Here is an 18,820-nt window from a genome sequence, read left to right on the forward strand (position 1 = left end):
GGTGTTTACGTTTGCTTAATGTTTATGGTATCTTATTGTGTTGCCAGAGTGGGAATGTTGTTTTTGATGTGTGGCTTTAAATAAGTGTTTTTTTTTAAATCGGATCCCGTTCATTCAACAACGCTGCAATGAACGAAGAAAATCAATTATGGACCGACGATCAATCGAATGCATCGTCCGATTGCAGCGACACCAGCAGCGATTCTCGGTCCCACGAATGGACTCCACACATAACAAACAACTCGTTGTTTTTCGTGAAATTTGATCTTGTTTGCCACTCGAAAACGGCCGTGTTCGATGACGATTTGTTTTTCCGCAATGAGTATCGCCGATTGTCGATACGGAAGAAGGAAAGCATTCTGTCTCGGTTCGGACAGAAGGACAAGGGCAAGCATAAGCTGTTTCGGGTCAGCATCATCGATACGTCCAAGAAGGAGCACATCAACGGAGTGCAGAAGGACGTCATCATCAGCATCGCACCGAAAAAGAACGTACCCCTGAAGGAGGTGCTTCCCCTGACGGAAACGATCCTCGGCCTAACGACGAGCCTTTTCCCGGACGGTCGCAAGCTGATGGTGGATAAGATCAAGGAGTACTCGGTATTTGCAAAGAGTAAGCTGGTCAAATCGAAAGACTGGATTAAATCAATCGACACCGAGCAGGTCACGGTGGATAATTTCGAGTCTCTCCTCGAGGGCTCAACGAAGATTCCGACGATCATCAAGATATCGTTTTTTGAGATGATCGAGCCAGACATAAGCAACGCGATCGAGATAAAGATTACCAACTTTATGGATCTCATACAGAGCCAAGAAACACTGTTCGATAAGGAAGACATACAATCGATGAGCAACAACGATCTGATCTTTAGCATGATCTACATCTCGAAGGAATACACGCAGAACGATGAGCTGGACGTGAAATTTTGTTACCCTACGCGGGAGAACAACTATCTCTTCAATTCGCGTGGCAGTTTCGTGACGCTCCATTCGATTTTCGCCCAATCGTTCAATCAGCAATCGTTGATGACCAATTTGAAGATCAAAAACGTTCTCTATTACACGACGTACAACGTGCTGGAGGATGGAATTTTGTTGCTCGGCTTTAGCTCGAAGTATTCGTCCGTTTTTGCGGTGAAACAGAAGAGCGAGCAGATTTGCCGTTTTCTGAACGCCCTCTACAAGAGTGGGTCGATCGTGTTTAACCGTCCGATCGAACAGCAGACGGAGCTGATGCAGCTCTGCGAAATGATCCGCCACTCGATCAAGGCAAACCGGAATTGTGACAAATTCGAGAAAACATTTCCACAGGCACATTTTGTGCCGCTTCCGAAGGAAATTCAGCTGCGCATCGATGACGCCCTCGGGGAGCTGGAAGCGATGGACTATCGTAACTGGAACGATGATTTTGTCGATTTGTTCTGCCTGCTGACCGTGATCGGGTGCGCACTGTACTACAAACAGCATCTGGTGTGTACGCACCTGAGCGGCGAATATATGATGGACGTGGAAACGATCCTGAAGAATTTGGGCGTGTTCGAGATCCTCACCACAACGGACGTGAAGAATATGGCCATCTGGAGGAAGTTTTACCCGAAGCAGTACTGCGACGATGGGTTCGATGAAAAAAACGATGCCTACTTGATGTTGGTATCGATCGGGAATCTGCTGATGGTGGTGATTTTGGAAGTGCCGATCGATACCACCCACAATAAGTCTTTTTCACGCTACATCGACGAGATACAGGACATGCTAAGTTATTTTAAATCGACTGGTATTGAAAATCTTATTCGAATCTGGATCGATTCAAATCGTCGGCCACAATGCATCCCAACTAGTGTTTCGAAGCAACCAGATCAAGCAAGTGGTGAAGATCGTTCGCAGGGGCGCAATCACGACGAAGAATCGAACGCATCTAGCTCGATCAAGAACCAGATCATCCGGGAGGAACCGAACGCGGAGCACGATGACGACGATGATTCTGATTGGGGTCAGAGCGTAGACAGCAGCCAGCGAAGTAGCAGCTTCGATATAACGGATCTGTCCGAGAACCGTTGCAAGGAGTTCTCCGAGCTTGTACCTACGCAACTAACAAGCGGGCTGGACAATCTGCTGTTTTACTACGTGCAGCTGGAGGTTGGTGATGGGTACTTTCTTGCACCAACGTTCAACGGGTCGAACGTGAAGAATGACATCGTGATGAACCTGTTCCGTAAAACGTGCACCTTGATACACGCGACGTTTGCGAATACGAAAAAGTTTCGCGCACTGCTGGCAAACGAATCGAACAAGCTGAACACCCAACGGTCACTGGTGGCGATCAAAGAACAGGGGATGCTGCTGTCCGTTCCGAAGGATCAAAGCTCGGGAGAGCGTGTTGAGTTTTGGGTCGTCGGTAGACTGTTCCACAGCCCCGAGAAGGAACTGTACGTCTGCCATCGGGCTGATGCACCGCAGAATATGGTGGAGTTGGCCTTCCGTATCTGTTTGACGTGCGCTGGGTAAAGCATGAGATCGTGTATCTTCCACTTATGAAACAAATCCGAGCCCTAGAAAATAGCTATCGACTATTGACTGATTTTTGCATTTATACACACTTTATAGTATTATACATTTGTAAGGGCATCAAATGACCACTTTTATATTTTCTTCCATTTTATACAATAAATATTTCCGATAAACGGTAATGTTGAGTGTGTGATTGGTCGATTTAGGAAAAGATGACACATTTCGTGTTCCATTCGATTTAACTGTAGGAGAAAAAATATCCGTTTATTTAAAGAGCTAATCAACAGATGTAAAAGGCACTCCTCGTTTTACAGATGTTTGACACCGCTCCCAGTGAATCAGTTGAACCTTCCCTTTTCGCATTGAATACCGTTTTATAAAGTAACATAATATCCAACCTGTCACAGCTTCACACCGTGGCTCTTATTAATATGATTAACGCTGTGGTTATCGCTAAAACTATCGTGATGATATTTATCTATGTGCTCCGCCACATAAACTACATAAATTAGTGGAATTGCAAAGCAAAGCGCCAGGATGAAGACGAGCAGACAAATCCAGGAAATATCACAATCACTTCCATTGCATGAAAAATCATTCGCCGGCAACCGGAGTGGTCGCGGTTGCGGTAGGCTGTCGTCGTATTCGCCGCTGATCAGCAGTGGCTGGCTGGACAAGTGATCGTCCTGGTCGCCATCCTCCAGCTCGTCGAGCGCTATCTCGTCCGATCGAGCCCGAGTGGGATCCCTGTGTTTTCCGGAAGACTTTCGTGGGAACTGCGTTACCGCGCCGCTGCTTGGCTGAATCGATGCGTTGCTAACGGCGGCCAGGATGAGCTTTTCGTCCAGTGTGGCTTTTGTGTCTGCGGGAACAATACCGCCGACCGTTGGGTTGGGGGTTGTGATGTTTTTCGGGCTACTGTTGCCGCTGGTATGTACTCGGGGTAGCGTTTCCAAGAGGATTGAGTGTGGCGTCAGGGGGATACGAATCACATTCCGGGCGTAGATTTCGTTGTCTTTGTCGATTTTGTTGAGCTTCTTTAGTTGTGGTATCTGTTGTGGAGACAATATGATTTCACGTTATCACAACTCCGATCGTCTTTACGATAACGATACCCTGGTCACTTTCTTACCGAACAATTAAATCGCAGAGCAATGGCTTGCAACGTGTCGCCAGGCAGGATCTGTGCCTCTAGGAATCGTTCGATCGGTGCCGTTCTCTGCTGCGCCAGGGGAACATCATACCCGTCGACCGAGTACGGGTCCTCCACGTAAACATGACTACTACTGCTCGGTCCAGCTTTGACCCTGAAAATTCATTAAGACAACGTGAACTACTTCCTGGGACGTTCCAAGGGGAATTTTCACTACGTCTACTCCAACATACCGTTGGCGCTTCATTTTAAGTTGTTGTTTTAGGTGTTGTATTAAGCAGGACACTCATTTTTCGCTCTACAATCCGCTAACGTTCCTTCGCGGACGTGTTACAAGACGATCAAACAAACAAACTTTCCAAAAGGGATTTCTTTTTCCCTTTTGTCACTGAATATCAACAATTCGTCGTCAGCGGACATCTGTCAACTAGTCAGGCTAGCTCAAAAAATATGTGAACTTAAACACGTTACCATCGATTTCCCATAATTTTCCCCTTATTATTGATTAACAAAAACCCCGTTTTAATTGTCTAATATTTCTCTTAAAGGAAAAAGCTCAAATTAAACTATAATAAAACGAGTAATCGTTTGAATTGATGCCTACGTAAGCTTTTTTGTTAACACTTGAATGAAACGGTGTAAACACAGTGATGTTTCCATAGCGATCATTTGACAGCCGTTACAGATGTTGATCAGTTTCGAAAACTTCTGGTACCGAGATGGCCGAACCAAACAAGACGAGTTCTAGACAAAAATTTGTCGATGCCTACATAGCGCTGGTTAACAAGATCAGGTAATTGAAAAGCCACCATACACACTTGTGGACATTGATAATGTTTGTCGATACTTTCCAGCGTGGAGCGCTTCAACGAGTTCAAGCCATTCTTTGCAAACGAAAAGGACCTGGCATCTGCAGTACAAACCTTTCGCGAAGGATTGCAGGAGGCACTGGTGGCGCAAGTAAACAAACTATGGAACGAAACGGATATCGATACGAACGTGGAGATGCTGGAAATGTTGAAAAGTAAGGCGGCTGGCAATACGAAGAAAATGTGGAGACCGACTGGCAAAACGGTTAGCGAGCAAGTGCGTCCGCTGGTTGTAAACAAGCTCAACATGTCCTTAAAGTTTTACCACCATCAACTAGCCTTCCAAAAGGAGCGTACTGAGGTAACTTGTGGTTGTGGGGAGCAGAAGAAATATAATTTTAAAATTTTAATTTTCATTCCTCCCCTTTTTATGCTGTCAGGAATTGATTTATAAGATCGAAACGATGCGTGCCAAGTACAAGGCTATGCAGGAACGGCGGTCTAATTTGCTGCACCAGATTGCAAACGAACAGGACACTTTCGCATCGGTCCGCACCCACCAGAGGCAGCTGGATAACCTGGTGAATGGAGACTTAGAGATATAAAGTCGCTCTGTGCTGTGCAGATAGGCATTGATTAACCAGTAAGTCTATTGTTGATCAGGTAGGGTAAATTTGTAACAATTTTATTATTATTATTATGTAAAAAACACAATTAAACTAAAAAGTACAAATAATGTTACGGTAAACATACAACATTTCGTTTAACGTTGGTTCGCTTTGTTCGTGTGTTTAGATTTGGGACGGGCTGGTTAGGAGCGGGGGGAACGGTTGTGAATTTAATATTTACAGCACAAAATAGTTTAGCGTTATGGTAAATCGGTGCTTCTGGCGGTGTGCCCTGGCTTAAGATTAGCGCGGTCGCTTCTCGGCATCGTCCCATCGATGGGCCTAGTTTCGTTTCGATGAGTTGATCAGATATTTGCAGCAGTGCGTCAGAAGATGCTTCTCGTGCGACGAATTATTGTTGTGCGATACCGATCCCACCTCCCGGGTGTAGATGTCCAAACCATACTGTCCTTCCTCGGGGAAACTGCAACAAATAATGGGACATACATATTAGCACACGTGGAAGCGATTCGCTGGGTACGATTTGAGACAGACCTTATGTTAAACGTGATCATGTCATCGATGATCGACTGCTGTACGTATTTCGAGAGTTTCTTTTCCTCGATGCCGTTCTTGTGCAAGGTGGCCATAAAGTCGGTCAGCGGTCTGGACATGCGGAATTGCAGCTCGATCGCGCGTCCGGCAAATATGAGTGGTTCCTTGAAGTAATAGGTAGGTTTTGTAAAATTATTAAAATCTGTACTGGGAGTTAGACGAAGGGGGATAAAAATTAACATACAGGATGAGTAATTGGTATGAGCCCGAACAGTCTGGTCGCTTTTGTAGGTCCCCACTCGCCACTGGCACAGTCGGGCAAGGGCACCATGACGGTCTGCAACTCTTCGCAGCAGATCTGATGGGAAAAAGTTTTCCGAAATAAGTAAGATTTCCACGGATAGGACTTAGCACAGATACGTACTTTAAATTTGCACACACTCTTAAACTTCATCGGCTCTCCGGTAAGGTACTCCTGCGGGGTGACGGCATTGGCGAAGATATCGAGCAAGAACGCCCCCGAGCAGGGCGCGTGCACCCGGAACGCCACGACGTTGGAAATGACGGACTGCATTACGAACCGTTTGAGGGACACGCCATCGAACGAATCCTCGTCGCTGTCGTAGAACTTGAGGTTGTAGTGGAATATGAGGCAGCCTTGCATGTTCGAGGGCATTGCTATCCGGACAGTGGCCGCACCTTCATTTAAAAATAGGAACGATAGGAATTGTGAAGACGTAATGGGATGGATTCTGGATTATTGAATTATACCCGTGTCATCGGTGTACACAACGGCGCCGTATCCATCGTCGGCAAAGTGTAATCCGTAGCGGAAGAACAGCGATCGCACGAACGGTAGATTTTCAAACTCCGTCAGCGTGATCGGTCGCTTCAGTAGCTGCCATTCCTCTTGCAGGGGGAAAAACTCGTAGATAAACTCACGCGGATCGGTGAGGAAGTAGTGGTCGTCGTACTCGTATCGCAAGCTATCGTTTTTACCCTTGCCCGTCTTCGGGGCCTCCTTGGCGTTCACCAGGTGGCGGGCGCCCCAGTTGCACTGCACAAAGCGCCACGCACCGGCCACGTAGACCGCGTTCCACGAGTTTCGGAATCTGGAATTTTTCGGATGGCTGCAGACCGATCGCAGGAAAAGTCAAATGAAACGAAGAGTGTCATAGGAACTCCGTTTGTCGCTTGCACACACCAACTGTCCCCAAATCCCCGATCTGAACGGTGGCACTTACCTTGAGTCCTGGAATTTCACCCCCGGTTGGTAGCCAGCACTCTTGGAGTAACCCTTGATCACCACACAGTGCAATCCGGCGTAGCTGCAGAGCCGCTTGAACAGCACGTGGTAGCTTTCCGTGCCGTACTTGATACCCCGCAGCAGCCCCATCGGTGTGTCACCGCGCAGATTGTCGTCGAACGTCATCGTGTTGAGGTTCTTCACCGTGATCCACCGGAAGATGGTGCGCGCCTTCTCGATATCGGACGTACAACGGCCCACCAGCTGTCGCACCAGATCGGTGAACGTTTTCTGGTCCTCTTGCGCCACCGTTATCGCAATTTGGTCCACATCCGTAAACTCAACCGGATCGTTGTACACCTGGAATTTGCTCAGAGCAGGGGGTGCCGGCTTCGGGGCCACCAGTGGATACTCCATCGCCACCACCGTCTCGTTGATGTCATCGTCCAGGAATATGCTTTCGCTCTGCATGTACTCGCTTCGCCGTACGCTTATCAACTCCAGCATCTCGCTGGACTGCCGATCGACTAGGGCGGCCGTTTCGGAGCGCTCGTGCTCGAGCAGCTTCCGGGTGAGGCTCTCCTTCTTCTTCGTCTTCCTGATGGTCATGTTCTTCTCCAGGTCCTCCTTCTGCTGCTCGTGCTTAAGGGTGAGCATACTCTGATCCTCGCGCGATCGTCTACTGGTGGTAAGCTCCTTTTCAAACTTGTGCGCTAATCGTTGCAGTTCCCGCTCCCATTCGTCCTGTTGTCCGAGGGGGTCAGAGTAAAAGTCAACGGTTAGTACGAACCATTATCCCGACCGCGACCTTTGCTATACCTGGAATTCATTCTGCATCCGTCGATCTTCTTCCTCTCTTTTGCGGGCAAACTTTCTGTACAGATCATCCTCCTCTTTTCGGTGTTTCATTTCCAGCTTGGCTTGTTCATCGCGTGCCTTGAAAATGTGCAAGCAATGATCAGTTGGTCATAAGTTAGTCGATCATATTTTGTGTAAAAGTGTTTTGTGTATTCAAAATCTGTTTAATGAAAGGTGCTCTACATATGTACGTAGGATTATTTCTAAACAATTTAACCACTTGATTTAATTAAGAGCTGCAGTTGCCTGTCCATTACACACAATTCAAATCCTCGAGAAATTATGAAAATTGAGGGTAAACGTAGGAGCTAGAACGGTAGAGCTTATTCTGCTGAATAAAAATCATAATTAATATTCAAAATCATCATAACGGACCCCCGCACGTGCCTCGATCGGCTTGGGGTAATGTTATTTTATGTTTCGTTTTGCTTCCCGCCATTCCGCGATAATTGGGCAAGATTTGATCAGCATCGCTTCGAGGCGCTTGCATCGTTACTGATCGCAGCCTCGATCGCCTCTTCCCCGGAAGGGAAAAAGCTGTAATAGACAGTTATGTCGCAGAAAAGGGCGCAGAGTGTGCCTTAACGCTCTGGTAAGCAATTTGTCATCGATGTGAAAAGCGAAATTATGAGAAACGGGAGGGAAACAACTTTGCCTCGGTTCGCCAAGAGTGTGATCGATGGAGGGAGTTACTTTCCATCGGAATGCGAAAATCATCCTCCATCCGTTCGCTGTCAAGCTCGCTAGAATCAATCATATCACAAGGCAGATGATCTCCCGGTACCCGGAAAACGTGTTTTTTGTGAGGCTTCTGCTGTGAACACCTTTCACGGTGGAAACACCGTCTCGATCCAACCAACCTACCAGGTAGTAATCGATGGGCTTTTCGCGCGGCTTATCGTAGGCCTTCTGGATCTCTGTCTGCTTAAGTGCGTGCGCTATGTGCAGGGCGCTTGCATCGAACCGGCCGTACTTGTAGTCGGGATCGCTCTGGGGCGGCGTGTTTCCTTCCCGGCTCCCCCCATTGTTGTACCCGTTCGGTGTTCCTAGCCGCGGTTGCCCTGGTGAGGAGAAAGAAAGAGGAAAGGGAAAAGGGGTGGTGTGAAAGCTGGCGTAAGAATTCGAGTAGTAAAAGTGGTCGCGCCATGCTCCAGATGAAACCTAGCCATCTGGACTATCGGAACAGATGCGCACGGTCCGGCCATTCCAATTCCGGCTCAGGGATGAGTTAAAAATTTTAATTCAGGTGAATGTCCGGAAAATGGTCTATACGATCCAATCGAACTATCCTAGCGGATCGTCGTTTTTTTTATGTCTCATGTTCGAGATGTTTGCAAAGTAGAAAGTAGATGTACCAACACGGATAATCCTGCTGATGTGATCGTTCCGCTACGGCGAAAGGAACGTAAAACATAACCGAATGTACAAAACATTGCACTTCAGTTCCGGCTTATTGGATGCGCACAGCTTACAGTGCCACAGGGAAACAGGAAAAGGAAAACATGACGGAAAAACGAAAGGGAGCGGAAGTATTAACCGCGTAAAAATGCACATTAACCTCACGTGAGCACAACAAAACATCACGAAAAAAGAAAAACCACACGAAATGATACACGGGTTAGGTAAAGTGGAAGGAAGCTTTCGTTTTTAGCCAATTTTCCAGCTCAATGGATTATACAACGCCGTTTTTCTGCGTTGATCGATTAGTTTACTAGTTGGAGTGAAATGCGCTTTTGATTGTCCCTACCGTCGACACTGTCGTTCCGATGGCCCCGGATCTGCTCGTTGACGTAGTTTGTGCTTTTCGGTACGTTCAGCGCCTGCCGGATGCCGACGGAGGTCTGATCGAAGTGGCCGGGGCCACTCTTCGGTACGTGCGAGCAGCAGTAGACCTGTGGAAGAAAATAAAACAATACAGTAATTAAATACAACCGTAGAGAAATTGCACTTTTCAGAACACTCCATGATGGGCCATTTGCTATCCCTTCATAGGTTCATTTTATGACCACAATTCAAAACTGGTTGTTCAAGCGATACCCCAATGAAATTGCATCGTAGGGCATAATAAATTAATTTTCATGCTCATTTTGTCCCTTCATTGATTTTTTACCAGGCCCTTTAAAGAGAACAGCATCAAAACCGGCTAACTTAACCAAGCGTGCGTAACATCTTTCTAATCTTACTACGACGACGACGTTTATGACCCACCCGAAGGTTCGTTAGTTAACGGCACAAGTTTCCATAAGCGGTGAATGTTTACCACCGGTCGCAGGGTGGCGGGTCTAGTGCAGCATGCAGCGAAGTCGTTGCACTCGGGCGTTTTGAGTTTACCATGCACAAGCTTTGGTGTGAAGGAAGTTTTCCATTACACGATCAATTAGAAGGGCCTAATTAGTTCACAGAATATGATGGCATGGTATCGTTTATGTAATATCCCGCTGCGAAGGGCCTGCTGCGATGATGATGCAAGGAACCGGTGATGTAATGGGAGTGAACTATTGACTCCAAATAAAAAAGGATCCCGTTGATGAAGCAACAGAGCCTATTTTATTCCTTTACTTTTCATAGGAAATATGGATTCAATCCACTTTTTAAACACTTGGAACTCTGGGAACAATTTTACAATTAGACGTTTCCTCGCGTGGGGTTCAAAATAATTCATTCTCGCAATTACTTTTCTTTACGTGAAATCCCAAAATTAAACGTACAGTTCTTTGCTTAACATTTATTTATTCTTTAGCTGAGATAAAAGTAATAAGTCAATTGTGTCTTGCGTAACGGGATTTTCGTTTCCGAAATGAAAATATCTATACTTTCCAGCCACCGCTAGGTTTGTCCATATGTTCTTTATGTTAGTGTTTTATATATTTATTGTTGAAGAATCGTTTCGCTGTTCTCCCGGCCGTGACCCATTAGTTCTTCGTGGGCTCTCGGTAGCGTGCCATGTAGCTCATCGGAATGAGTGTGGACTGTCCGTTCATCGTAACGACCGCCTCGTTGTTGCCGGATTGGCTGATGAACTCGCCCACTGTTTCCCGGTCCTCGCCGACGATGACCTTAAACTTTTCGCCCGGTTCGGGCTGCACCGGAAGCAGGCTGGAGAGTGGCACCGTGACGCAGTGGTCCTCCTCGGGCAGGAACACCACACAGTCGCCGTTGTTCACCGTGCGAATGATGCCCGTTTGGCCGGTCAGGTCGGAATCGCCGTGGCTCTTGATCGTCACCTCGATGTCGGTCGTAAACCAGTCGCCCAGCTGCGGATCAAGCCCGGCACCGGGCGTCTGCGGGTTGTACGGTGAGGCTGGCGCACCCGGTGTAGCCGGCGAGTAAGCGCTCGGCGACGGAGTGCCGATGTAGCCGCCGACCTGGTACGGCGAGGGGCTCGGATTCGGGCTCGCCTGGTACGGGCTGTAATTGTCCGCGTTGAACATGTTGCCGGGCGTGTGCGGGGCGTACGGTGTGTTGATCTGGTAGCCGGGTGTGCTGGGATTGTAGCCCGGCGACGGGGACGGTTCCTCCATGAAGTCGAAGTCGTTCGAGCGGGCCGGTGTGTTCGAAACCGTCGGATCCCACGCTCCGTGGCGTGGTGTCATCGAGCCGTCGTGCGACGGTGTCATCGAACCGTACGGAGTGCGACTGCCCGGATCGTACTGAGGCGTTTGCGAGCCGTGTAGCGGAGTCTTCGAGCCGGAATAGACCGGTGTCTGGGCACCGTAGCTGCTCGCAGGCGTGCGGCTCGGTGTGCGCATGTACGAGGAAATGCTTCCGGCAGGAGTTGCTCCACCGTCGACAATCGCAATGTGGTTACGATCGACCGAGATGGTCTGACAGGACGAATGTAGCTCCACACGGGCCGTCGTCTCTGTGGCATCCTTGACAATACCCACCGCCCCTTTGTACGGTCCTCCGGTGATGCGGATCGTTCGTCCGAGGATTTCACGGTCTCGCGAAACACGAGCACCTCCACGGCCTCCACCGCGACCACCACGCTGAGGTCCACCACCGCCCCCAGCACCACCACCACGACCTCCGGATGGATGCATTGGCGAATGGATGCGCGGTGACATAATGCCTCCGAAGGGCGACATCATCGGGTTACTGTTTTGCATCGGATTCTTGTTTCCACCTGCCAGCTGCAAATGGCGTGTTTTTACTACGAAGATACCTCCGTTTTCGGTGTACATTCGCGAATGTAAGAACGCGAGGTTCCGGTAGAGATGTTTGATTTCTCCATCGCGTCCGGTATGCGGGCCTTCCATCACCTTCACGATGTCTTTGCGACGAATCTGATTCTGGTCCCAGTCCAGTGCGATTGTGTTGCGGTTTTCACGGCGTTTCTGCAACGCCGTCGGCTTGCACTCGATCACCTTACCGTGCATTCCCAGTACGTGGAAGTTTTCGCGCTCCAGGCGCACGATCACGCCGACCGTTTGCGCGTCCAGCTGGACCAGATCGCCCCACTGGTAGATACCGAGCGAATCAACACCGGTCGCCATGTCCGTGCAGAGTTGTAGATCCCGTGGCAACACTTCCAGCTCGTGCATGGTCAAATCGGACACGAGAACAACGCGAGATGGTTCCACGCGCACGATCAAACCCGTCTCGCCCTCGTACCGACCGGCGAGCACCTTTACGTGGTCACCCGTCTTGAAGTACTTGCGCAGTTCGCACGCCTTGAAGATGAGCGGATCGCGCAGTTCCTCGTGCTTCGGCATCACCGTGATGAGCGAACCGTCGATCGCGATGATCTTCGCCTGCAGGTTCATCAGATCGCCCACGCAAACCTCCACGTTGTCACCCATCGAGAACGAGTGCGCCGTGACGGGGTCCTCCTTGGACGAAACGGCCAGCTCGATGTTGATCTCTTCCGGTTGCTCCTCGAACCGCTCCAGTTCGGCGAGCGTCGGCTTGACACCCTCCGCCAGCACGGCCGACATTGTGAATGCTTTGTAGAGGAAACCCTTGCGCGAGTACCGGTTGCCTTCGAAGATTAAGAAATCACCATCGGAGGTGACTTCTCCGCCGATCGCACGGATCGCTTCCGGATCGAATGACTTAGCGACCGGGCGACGTTTCTTGCGCTTTGCCTCGCTGCTCTCGGACTGCGTCGTACGGAGGGCACCACGGAGCCGGGTGTAATCGATACGCGGAAGCAGCTTCAGATGGACCTGATTTTGGGCCAGATCCACATAATCCACCTGCGCGATGTCGTCTTTGTAGATGCCACGCTTCAGCCGTACCCATTGTTTCGGCTTCAACCCAGTTTGCTCCTTGACCACCTTCAGGATGTCCGTCATCTCCTTGATTGGGACCATCTCCTGCTTCCAGATGCCGACGCGCAGATTGCCCACATTGTTGATGGCCGCCTTGACGTGCGCTTGCTTGTACGCCTCGATGTAGATGTACCCCTTGACGCTTTCCGGTGCCACCACGGACTTGATCTGCATCGGTTGATCCGTGTTCTGATAGGTGAGGAATTTGCGCATCAACAGCAGCGCCGTCGCTTTTTCCTCGCCAATGCGACACTTCACCATCCACAGATTAGGATCTTTGATGCCGGGCAGCAGCGTCTGCTGCGTGATCTCATCGGACATCTCTTCACCCCCGTCGCCAAACTGCCGCCGCGCCACCGACGCGTCCGCATACTTGCGCTTCAGATACTCCGCTAGCTCGTCCTCCTTGTGTGAATCCCACAGATTCGTGCCACGTCGACGATTCTCGATCTCGCGCGCCGTCTGTCCAACCTCCTCGATCTCGTTGCCCACGATGCCCATTTCCTGCGCACCGTCCTCCCACTCTTCGTCTTCGTCAACCTCATCGTCCACCTCGGCCTCGTCGATAATGAATCCACCGAAGCGTTCCTGCTTCTTTTTCTTCTTGCGACCCCCCCGCCGATTGTCGTCGTCGTCTTCCTCCTCCTCGTCGTACTCCTCCGAGTCCAGATCCTCTCCCTCCGGTTCCTGCTCGTCCTCAACCTCTTCCTCCTCGTCGTCGTCATCATCGTCGTCCAAGCGGCGGCGATCTTTGCGTTGCTTTTTCCTTGGCCGCTCATTTTCCGATTGCGACGACTGTGATGGCGACCGGGAACGCTGTGGTGAACGTGAAACCGAGCGAGACACGGAACGATTTGAGCCTCCGCTTTTGCGAGACCTATTCGACGCCACACTGTCCGCGTCCGAGCCGCTGCCGCTGTCGGACATGATGGAGACGGTGAATTTCCACGCTTAAAACACCACAAAGTGTGTGCTGTGCCACGGGCACAAGGAATTTATCGTTTTTCACTACTTTTTTCACCGAAATAAGCACAAATATTCATAGCACAAATTTTCACGTAGCTACGTTTGGCTAGTTTGTGGTAAAATGACATTTCATCACAACCCAAGATGTGTACATCACAGATACGTCGTAGCTGTCAGTTCAGTTTGCCAAGGTTCTTAGAGTACGAAACAGTGGTGTACGTCATTGTAACTGTAGCGTAGTTCGGAAAAATTAAAAACTTGATAATTAACAGAAAAAGTCATGCTCAAACGAAGATTGTCTTGATTCCATGTTCATGATTGCAATAACATGAATATATCAATTTTATTGTACAAACATGAAGTCTTCTTATTGAAACATGTTGGATCCTTTTCGTGTAAACTAGAACTTTTATCATTATTTCTCAATTTAAGCATTTAGTTATCACATTGTAAACTAAAACGCAACATTGTTTTCTTAAATTCCAGCACCATTGTACGTTAGTTCTTCAAGCTTCGTACCAGTAATGAGTAGCAGAATCGTTAAAGTATCGGTCGTCGTAACATCGGTGTTACCAATGACAAAATGTTACGTTAACCGCTAGAGAACTACGTTTGTCTTTTCTGTGCGTTATAATGTAATCTCAGAATTTGAATTTAACTTACAAAGCAATGTATAAAATATAGTTTAACATTGAAACCCTTCTCCAAAGCATTAAAGATGCTGTAAAATAAAAATACAGTGTTTCACTTTTTAACAAAAGCAACAATGTTATCTGAATTTGGAACAGGGATAATATTTTGTTCTGTTAAATCTTCTTCAGCAAAAGGGCTTGAATGTGAAACGATTATACGCTATTGGAACACTGGACGATAAATCACAAAAAAATCGTCCAAACTACAATAGAAAAACATCTTGTTTTATGTTTTTGGTTTAGTAAAAATCTTCCGATATTCAGACGGTATAATTCTTTTAAGCAATTAGAACCTGTTAATACATAGGAGAATACATTTGTTCTTTGAATTGATGATAGTACTTAAGTAGTATATGAATGTATGAATTGCTTGATCATCAAGTTTTTTTTACCACATCTTGCAGTTGTCTACCCCAGAGTTAAATATGCATATGTAATGCTTGAAAATGTATTGTTTTATTTTTCAGAACATTTCGATACAACTGTAAAATGTTTCCCTGCAGCCCAAATAAAATGGTGAACTGGCGTCTACCGAATTCATTATCCTTGTAGATTATCGAAGGATCTAGGTAGTAAATCAAAAACACATTTAGAATGGCAATGTTATATTTTTTAAACGATTATTCTGCTTCGATAAACAGATCGAATATAAAAAAATAGATAATTCATACATGTGTAACAAATACGAATTTTGTGAAACCCGTGTACCGAAAACTGAAGATCGCCAGTCAAGGAAGTGCCAACCATATCAGAGGAAATGGAAACCATAGCTGATCGAGGGCGGAAGGTAAACTAGTTCGCTTGTCGATGCAGCATGGTTGGACGAATTAAATCACTTCATCAAGACGATCGCCACAATCCGGTAGCCATTTAATTCACTTCCCACTGCACACCGCCTCCCCAGGCCTTCCTCCCCAGGCCCGCAGCGTTGGCCCGGCACATTCACAATTTTCCCCGTGGCTCATTTTCCGCGCGAAAGTAAAATCCAGCCGATTAACTTACCTCTTTATCATCCTGATTGTGCTGGTTGTTGTAGTAGGTCTTGAGTGTCAGCTTGGTTCCGCACCGTTTGCACTTGAAGCAGCCGGAGTGGAAGAAAGTAAAATCTTTCAGCGGCCCCACCCGGTCCACCTGATAGACGATTTCGCTGCACCGGAGGCACGTTGATTCGTAGAAATTCGGCCGGTACATGCTGATGCCTGTGCGGATGCCGGACTGGTCGGATTGGTTTAGTAGCAGGGCGAGCCCCCCCTTTTCGCGAGCCTTTTTTTCTTGCCAAATCCGTCAGTTGGATGGGTTGCAGTTTTCTCCTTTGCCTTCGCCCGCCTTTTCGGAAGGGGGCCGTTTTTATGCTGATGCACCGGCTCCAAGAGTTTTCTTCCCACTTTCTTTAGCTTCAGCGGAGACTGTCCAATTTTTCCGTTGCTCGCTCACTCACTCACTCATTTACCTTCTTCGGGAACAATCCATATGATTTCCTTGTTCGACCAAAAACCTTTTTCGGAGGTTTTCACTCTTATGTTTCCTGCCCGCGATCACCGGCGCTGTTCCTTCTGCTCTCCTTCTGGGCGCCACCACCAAACAGGGAAGGGGAAATGAAATTAAGCAAAGAAATTAAATTTTGCACCACACCACATATCCATTTCGGTTCCGACCACTTTCGCGAATGGGATTTTAATCACAAACGGCGGTCAGTCACCACATTTCGAGTTCCGATGTCGATCGCGTTGATGCACCGTCCGTAGAGTTCATTTAATTTGTTTTTCACTTCCACTTCTGTGCCGTCATGATATTGTTTTCGCTTCAAACCCGTTCCGTTGGGTTCTCTGTGTTTGACGTTTCGAGAAAATCACTGCACCACCGCCGGACCGGGGCGGCCACATCTTTACACCGCACGGTCCACGCACAGAAGTAGAAGGAAAAACAAAGATCACAAACACTAATCAAACACCTCGCGGATCATGTTATTTTACACTACACTGCACACAGCCGGGGCCTCGATTCTTCGTCCCATTGCCGGGAAAAAGTTTCGTCGAGCGCGCCAAACAACAAGGGCAACACCGCCCGCGGGCCCTCACTTTTCACGCTCTGGAAAGCTCACATCGCAAGCGGGTTGCCAATTCCGATCGGACCGAATCGAATCAATCTGTCCCAAACCGCGCCGGCCCCGTTATGTGAGATGATTATGTTGTTGACGTTGTCGGGACGGTGGGGTCGGGTTGGGGCTCCATTCCCTTTGCGTGCCTCACTCTCCGAAAGTGATCGTTAGCGTTCGAAAATCGGATGTGTAATCGTCAACCACCTGGGCGCAGGGAGCAGTAAGGGTACACTCGGGAAGAGACTGGAAAATGACTACCTTGTGGGTTCGAGCGCACGGAATTATAGTTATAAGAAAGATTGGATTATTATCGTAAAAAACAAACTAAGTCACATTCCTGCTGTGCCGCGGGACATTCACTCACAAACACACACACCGCTTTCTAGAGACGATTGTCGCGGAAGTTGAGCTTGATGATAGTGAACGAATCCGATCGGAATGCAACCAGAACAGCTGTGTAATGATTGTTCGTCTTCGAACGCCAGGGGTGATGCGGCGGTGCGGTTTTTTGTCAACACTACGTAATGCGCTTACAGTTTAAAGGGTCTACTACTTTTCGTTTTAACGACTACCAAAACTCTTCCAACAAGTTCGTCTTTTTAAACCGGTCCGTTGGTCATGATTTTGTGCACAAAATTGTGAAAGTTTGAATGGGCATCGCAATTCTAACCTACACTGAATAATTTAAATGTGCATTGCATTTTTAATTCAAAACAAACTTTTAAAAACCTGCGAATATTTTCTAAATTTATGGTTATACGTTCGAATAGTATCTTGAAGTTGCTGTTTTGAATCTTCTCTTGAGACATGACACGATGCTAAACGTTGAGTCTATTTGCGTAGCTTATTTTCTGTTGTTAATCTTAACCGACTGTTGACATGGCATGTGATTCTCTTATTTGAATACTTTTATTTTCCTTTCGCACACGCAACCGGATGTTTGTGCAAATTTTACGTCTTTTTGGCCGCTTTTATTTGGTGAGTTTTGAGTAAGCAGTTAATGTTTTTAAACGTATCTCAATATAAATCCTATCCTCCTCCTACTGAATTTTACACTGTTTTAGACCTTCGCCTGAATTATTTTAAATAGATTTTCAACTTGAGACAAAAACCGAACAAAGTGATTATAAGAATTTTTTTATCGTTTCTTCCGAGAAACTTTTATCCAGATTGAATGCTTCGTGCATATGATCAATTTTTAACGGATGAACCCGCTTCTGACGAGTTTCGCCGTTTTTTATACGACCACCGAGTTTGTGCACATCACTTGCGGCACAAGTAACACCATTAACCCTTATAGGCGAGAACCTAAATCTTCATTAAAACCAGCAGAAGAATGATTTACCACTGGCCACTCCAAACCATGCCTGCATTTCTTGCGCAATGATGAGTCAACTGACAAATACCGCTATTTGAATCAAAGAGAAGATATTCAACCACCAATTTAACCAACATTCTGCTTTGCCATATAATCATTCACGTTTTGTTTGGTATGTTATTTTTTTTTTTTGGTACTGTACACTCATCCAGCGTCTATGAATTAAATTAATGGCACAAGGAAACACGTTTATTTCGACGAGCGAACCCCAGTTCATATGCAACCGGATAAGATATAAAGCTAGCATAAAGCTCCGAATAACAGCACTTTCTTCAGCTTCATTGCCCGGCAACCGCCCGGGCTGCTGGGATAGCGGCCTCTAAGCTAGCGACCACCATTTGACCCGAAATCAACCCCTCCGAAATGAGGAGGGGAACGGAGGCACAGAGAAGCCGTTCACTTACTTCAAACAAGTAGCCGAATCAAGCCACGCCGCATCCGAAAGGGGCCCGCTTGTTGCCTCCCCCCTTCTCAAAAACGGCCACTTCGAGCTGGACAGAGGCCACTGGGAAGCTGCGAATCGCTTGTTTTCGCAAACCGTGCCTCTGTTTTTTATTTTAACTTTCTCTCCCTCTCTCTCTTTCACTCTGTGTAAAACACTTTAGCGCGACATCCGCGCCACAAATGCGCCACCATCGCGTCGGTCACTTCGGGTAGGCGCAAACCGTGTCACGCAG

The 18,820-nt window shown here is 47.7% G+C and overlaps 5 protein-coding genes across 5 annotated transcripts; 2 read left to right on the top strand and 3 right to left on the bottom strand.

Moving 5' to 3' along the window:
* Window positions 1-65: 65 nt before the first annotated feature.
* Window positions 66-2,690, top strand: LOC131282567 (protein inturned). The gene has a single exon (XM_058312070.1). It carries the CDS (start codon window positions 129-131, stop codon window positions 2,502-2,504), a length of 2,376 nt encoding a protein of 791 aa, XP_058168053.1. The 5' UTR covers window positions 66-128; the 3' UTR covers window positions 2,505-2,690.
* Window positions 2,691-2,734: 44 nt separating this feature from the next.
* Window positions 2,735-4,035, bottom strand: LOC131282568 (uncharacterized). Its single transcript, XM_058312071.1, has 3 exons — window positions 3,894-4,035; window positions 3,640-3,814; window positions 2,735-3,559 (listed from the first exon to the last, which is right to left on the bottom strand). Exons 1-3 carry the CDS (start codon window positions 3,905-3,907, stop codon window positions 2,909-2,911), a joined length of 840 nt encoding a protein of 279 aa, XP_058168054.1. The 5' UTR covers window positions 3,908-4,035; the 3' UTR covers window positions 2,735-2,908.
* Window positions 4,036-4,379: 344 nt separating this feature from the next.
* On the top strand, window positions 4,380-5,218 carry LOC131281579 (uncharacterized). Its single transcript, XM_058310921.1, has 3 exons — window positions 4,380-4,453; window positions 4,515-4,830; window positions 4,910-5,218. Exons 1-3 carry the CDS (start codon window positions 4,380-4,382, stop codon window positions 5,072-5,074), a joined length of 555 nt encoding a protein of 184 aa, XP_058166904.1. The 3' UTR covers window positions 5,075-5,218.
* Window positions 5,219-5,419: 201 nt separating this feature from the next.
* LOC131282247 (hillarin) lies at window positions 5,420-15,858 on the bottom strand. The gene is made up of 10 exons (XM_058311659.1): window positions 15,670-15,858; window positions 9,484-9,628; window positions 8,601-8,797; window positions 7,698-7,814; window positions 6,877-7,622; window positions 6,404-6,744; window positions 6,057-6,331; window positions 5,877-5,990; window positions 5,633-5,796; window positions 5,420-5,561 (listed from the first exon to the last, which is right to left on the bottom strand). The coding sequence occupies exons 1-10, from the start codon at window positions 15,856-15,858 to the stop codon at window positions 5,420-5,422; spliced, it is 2,430 nt and encodes an 809-aa protein (XP_058167642.1).
* On the bottom strand, window positions 10,410-14,061 carry LOC131282246 (transcription elongation factor SPT5). Its single transcript, XM_058311658.1, has one exon. The coding sequence runs from the start codon at window positions 13,934-13,936 to the stop codon at window positions 10,649-10,651; it is 3,288 nt and encodes a 1,095-aa protein (XP_058167641.1). The 5' UTR covers window positions 13,937-14,061; the 3' UTR covers window positions 10,410-10,648.
* Window positions 15,859-18,820: the final 2,962 nt, after the last annotated feature.

Source organism: Anopheles ziemanni, chromosome 2, assembly GCF_943734765.1.
Source record: "Anopheles ziemanni chromosome 2, idAnoZiCoDA_A2_x.2, whole genome shotgun sequence".
NCBI classification, from domain to species: Eukaryota; Metazoa; Arthropoda; class Insecta; order Diptera; family Culicidae; genus Anopheles; species Anopheles ziemanni.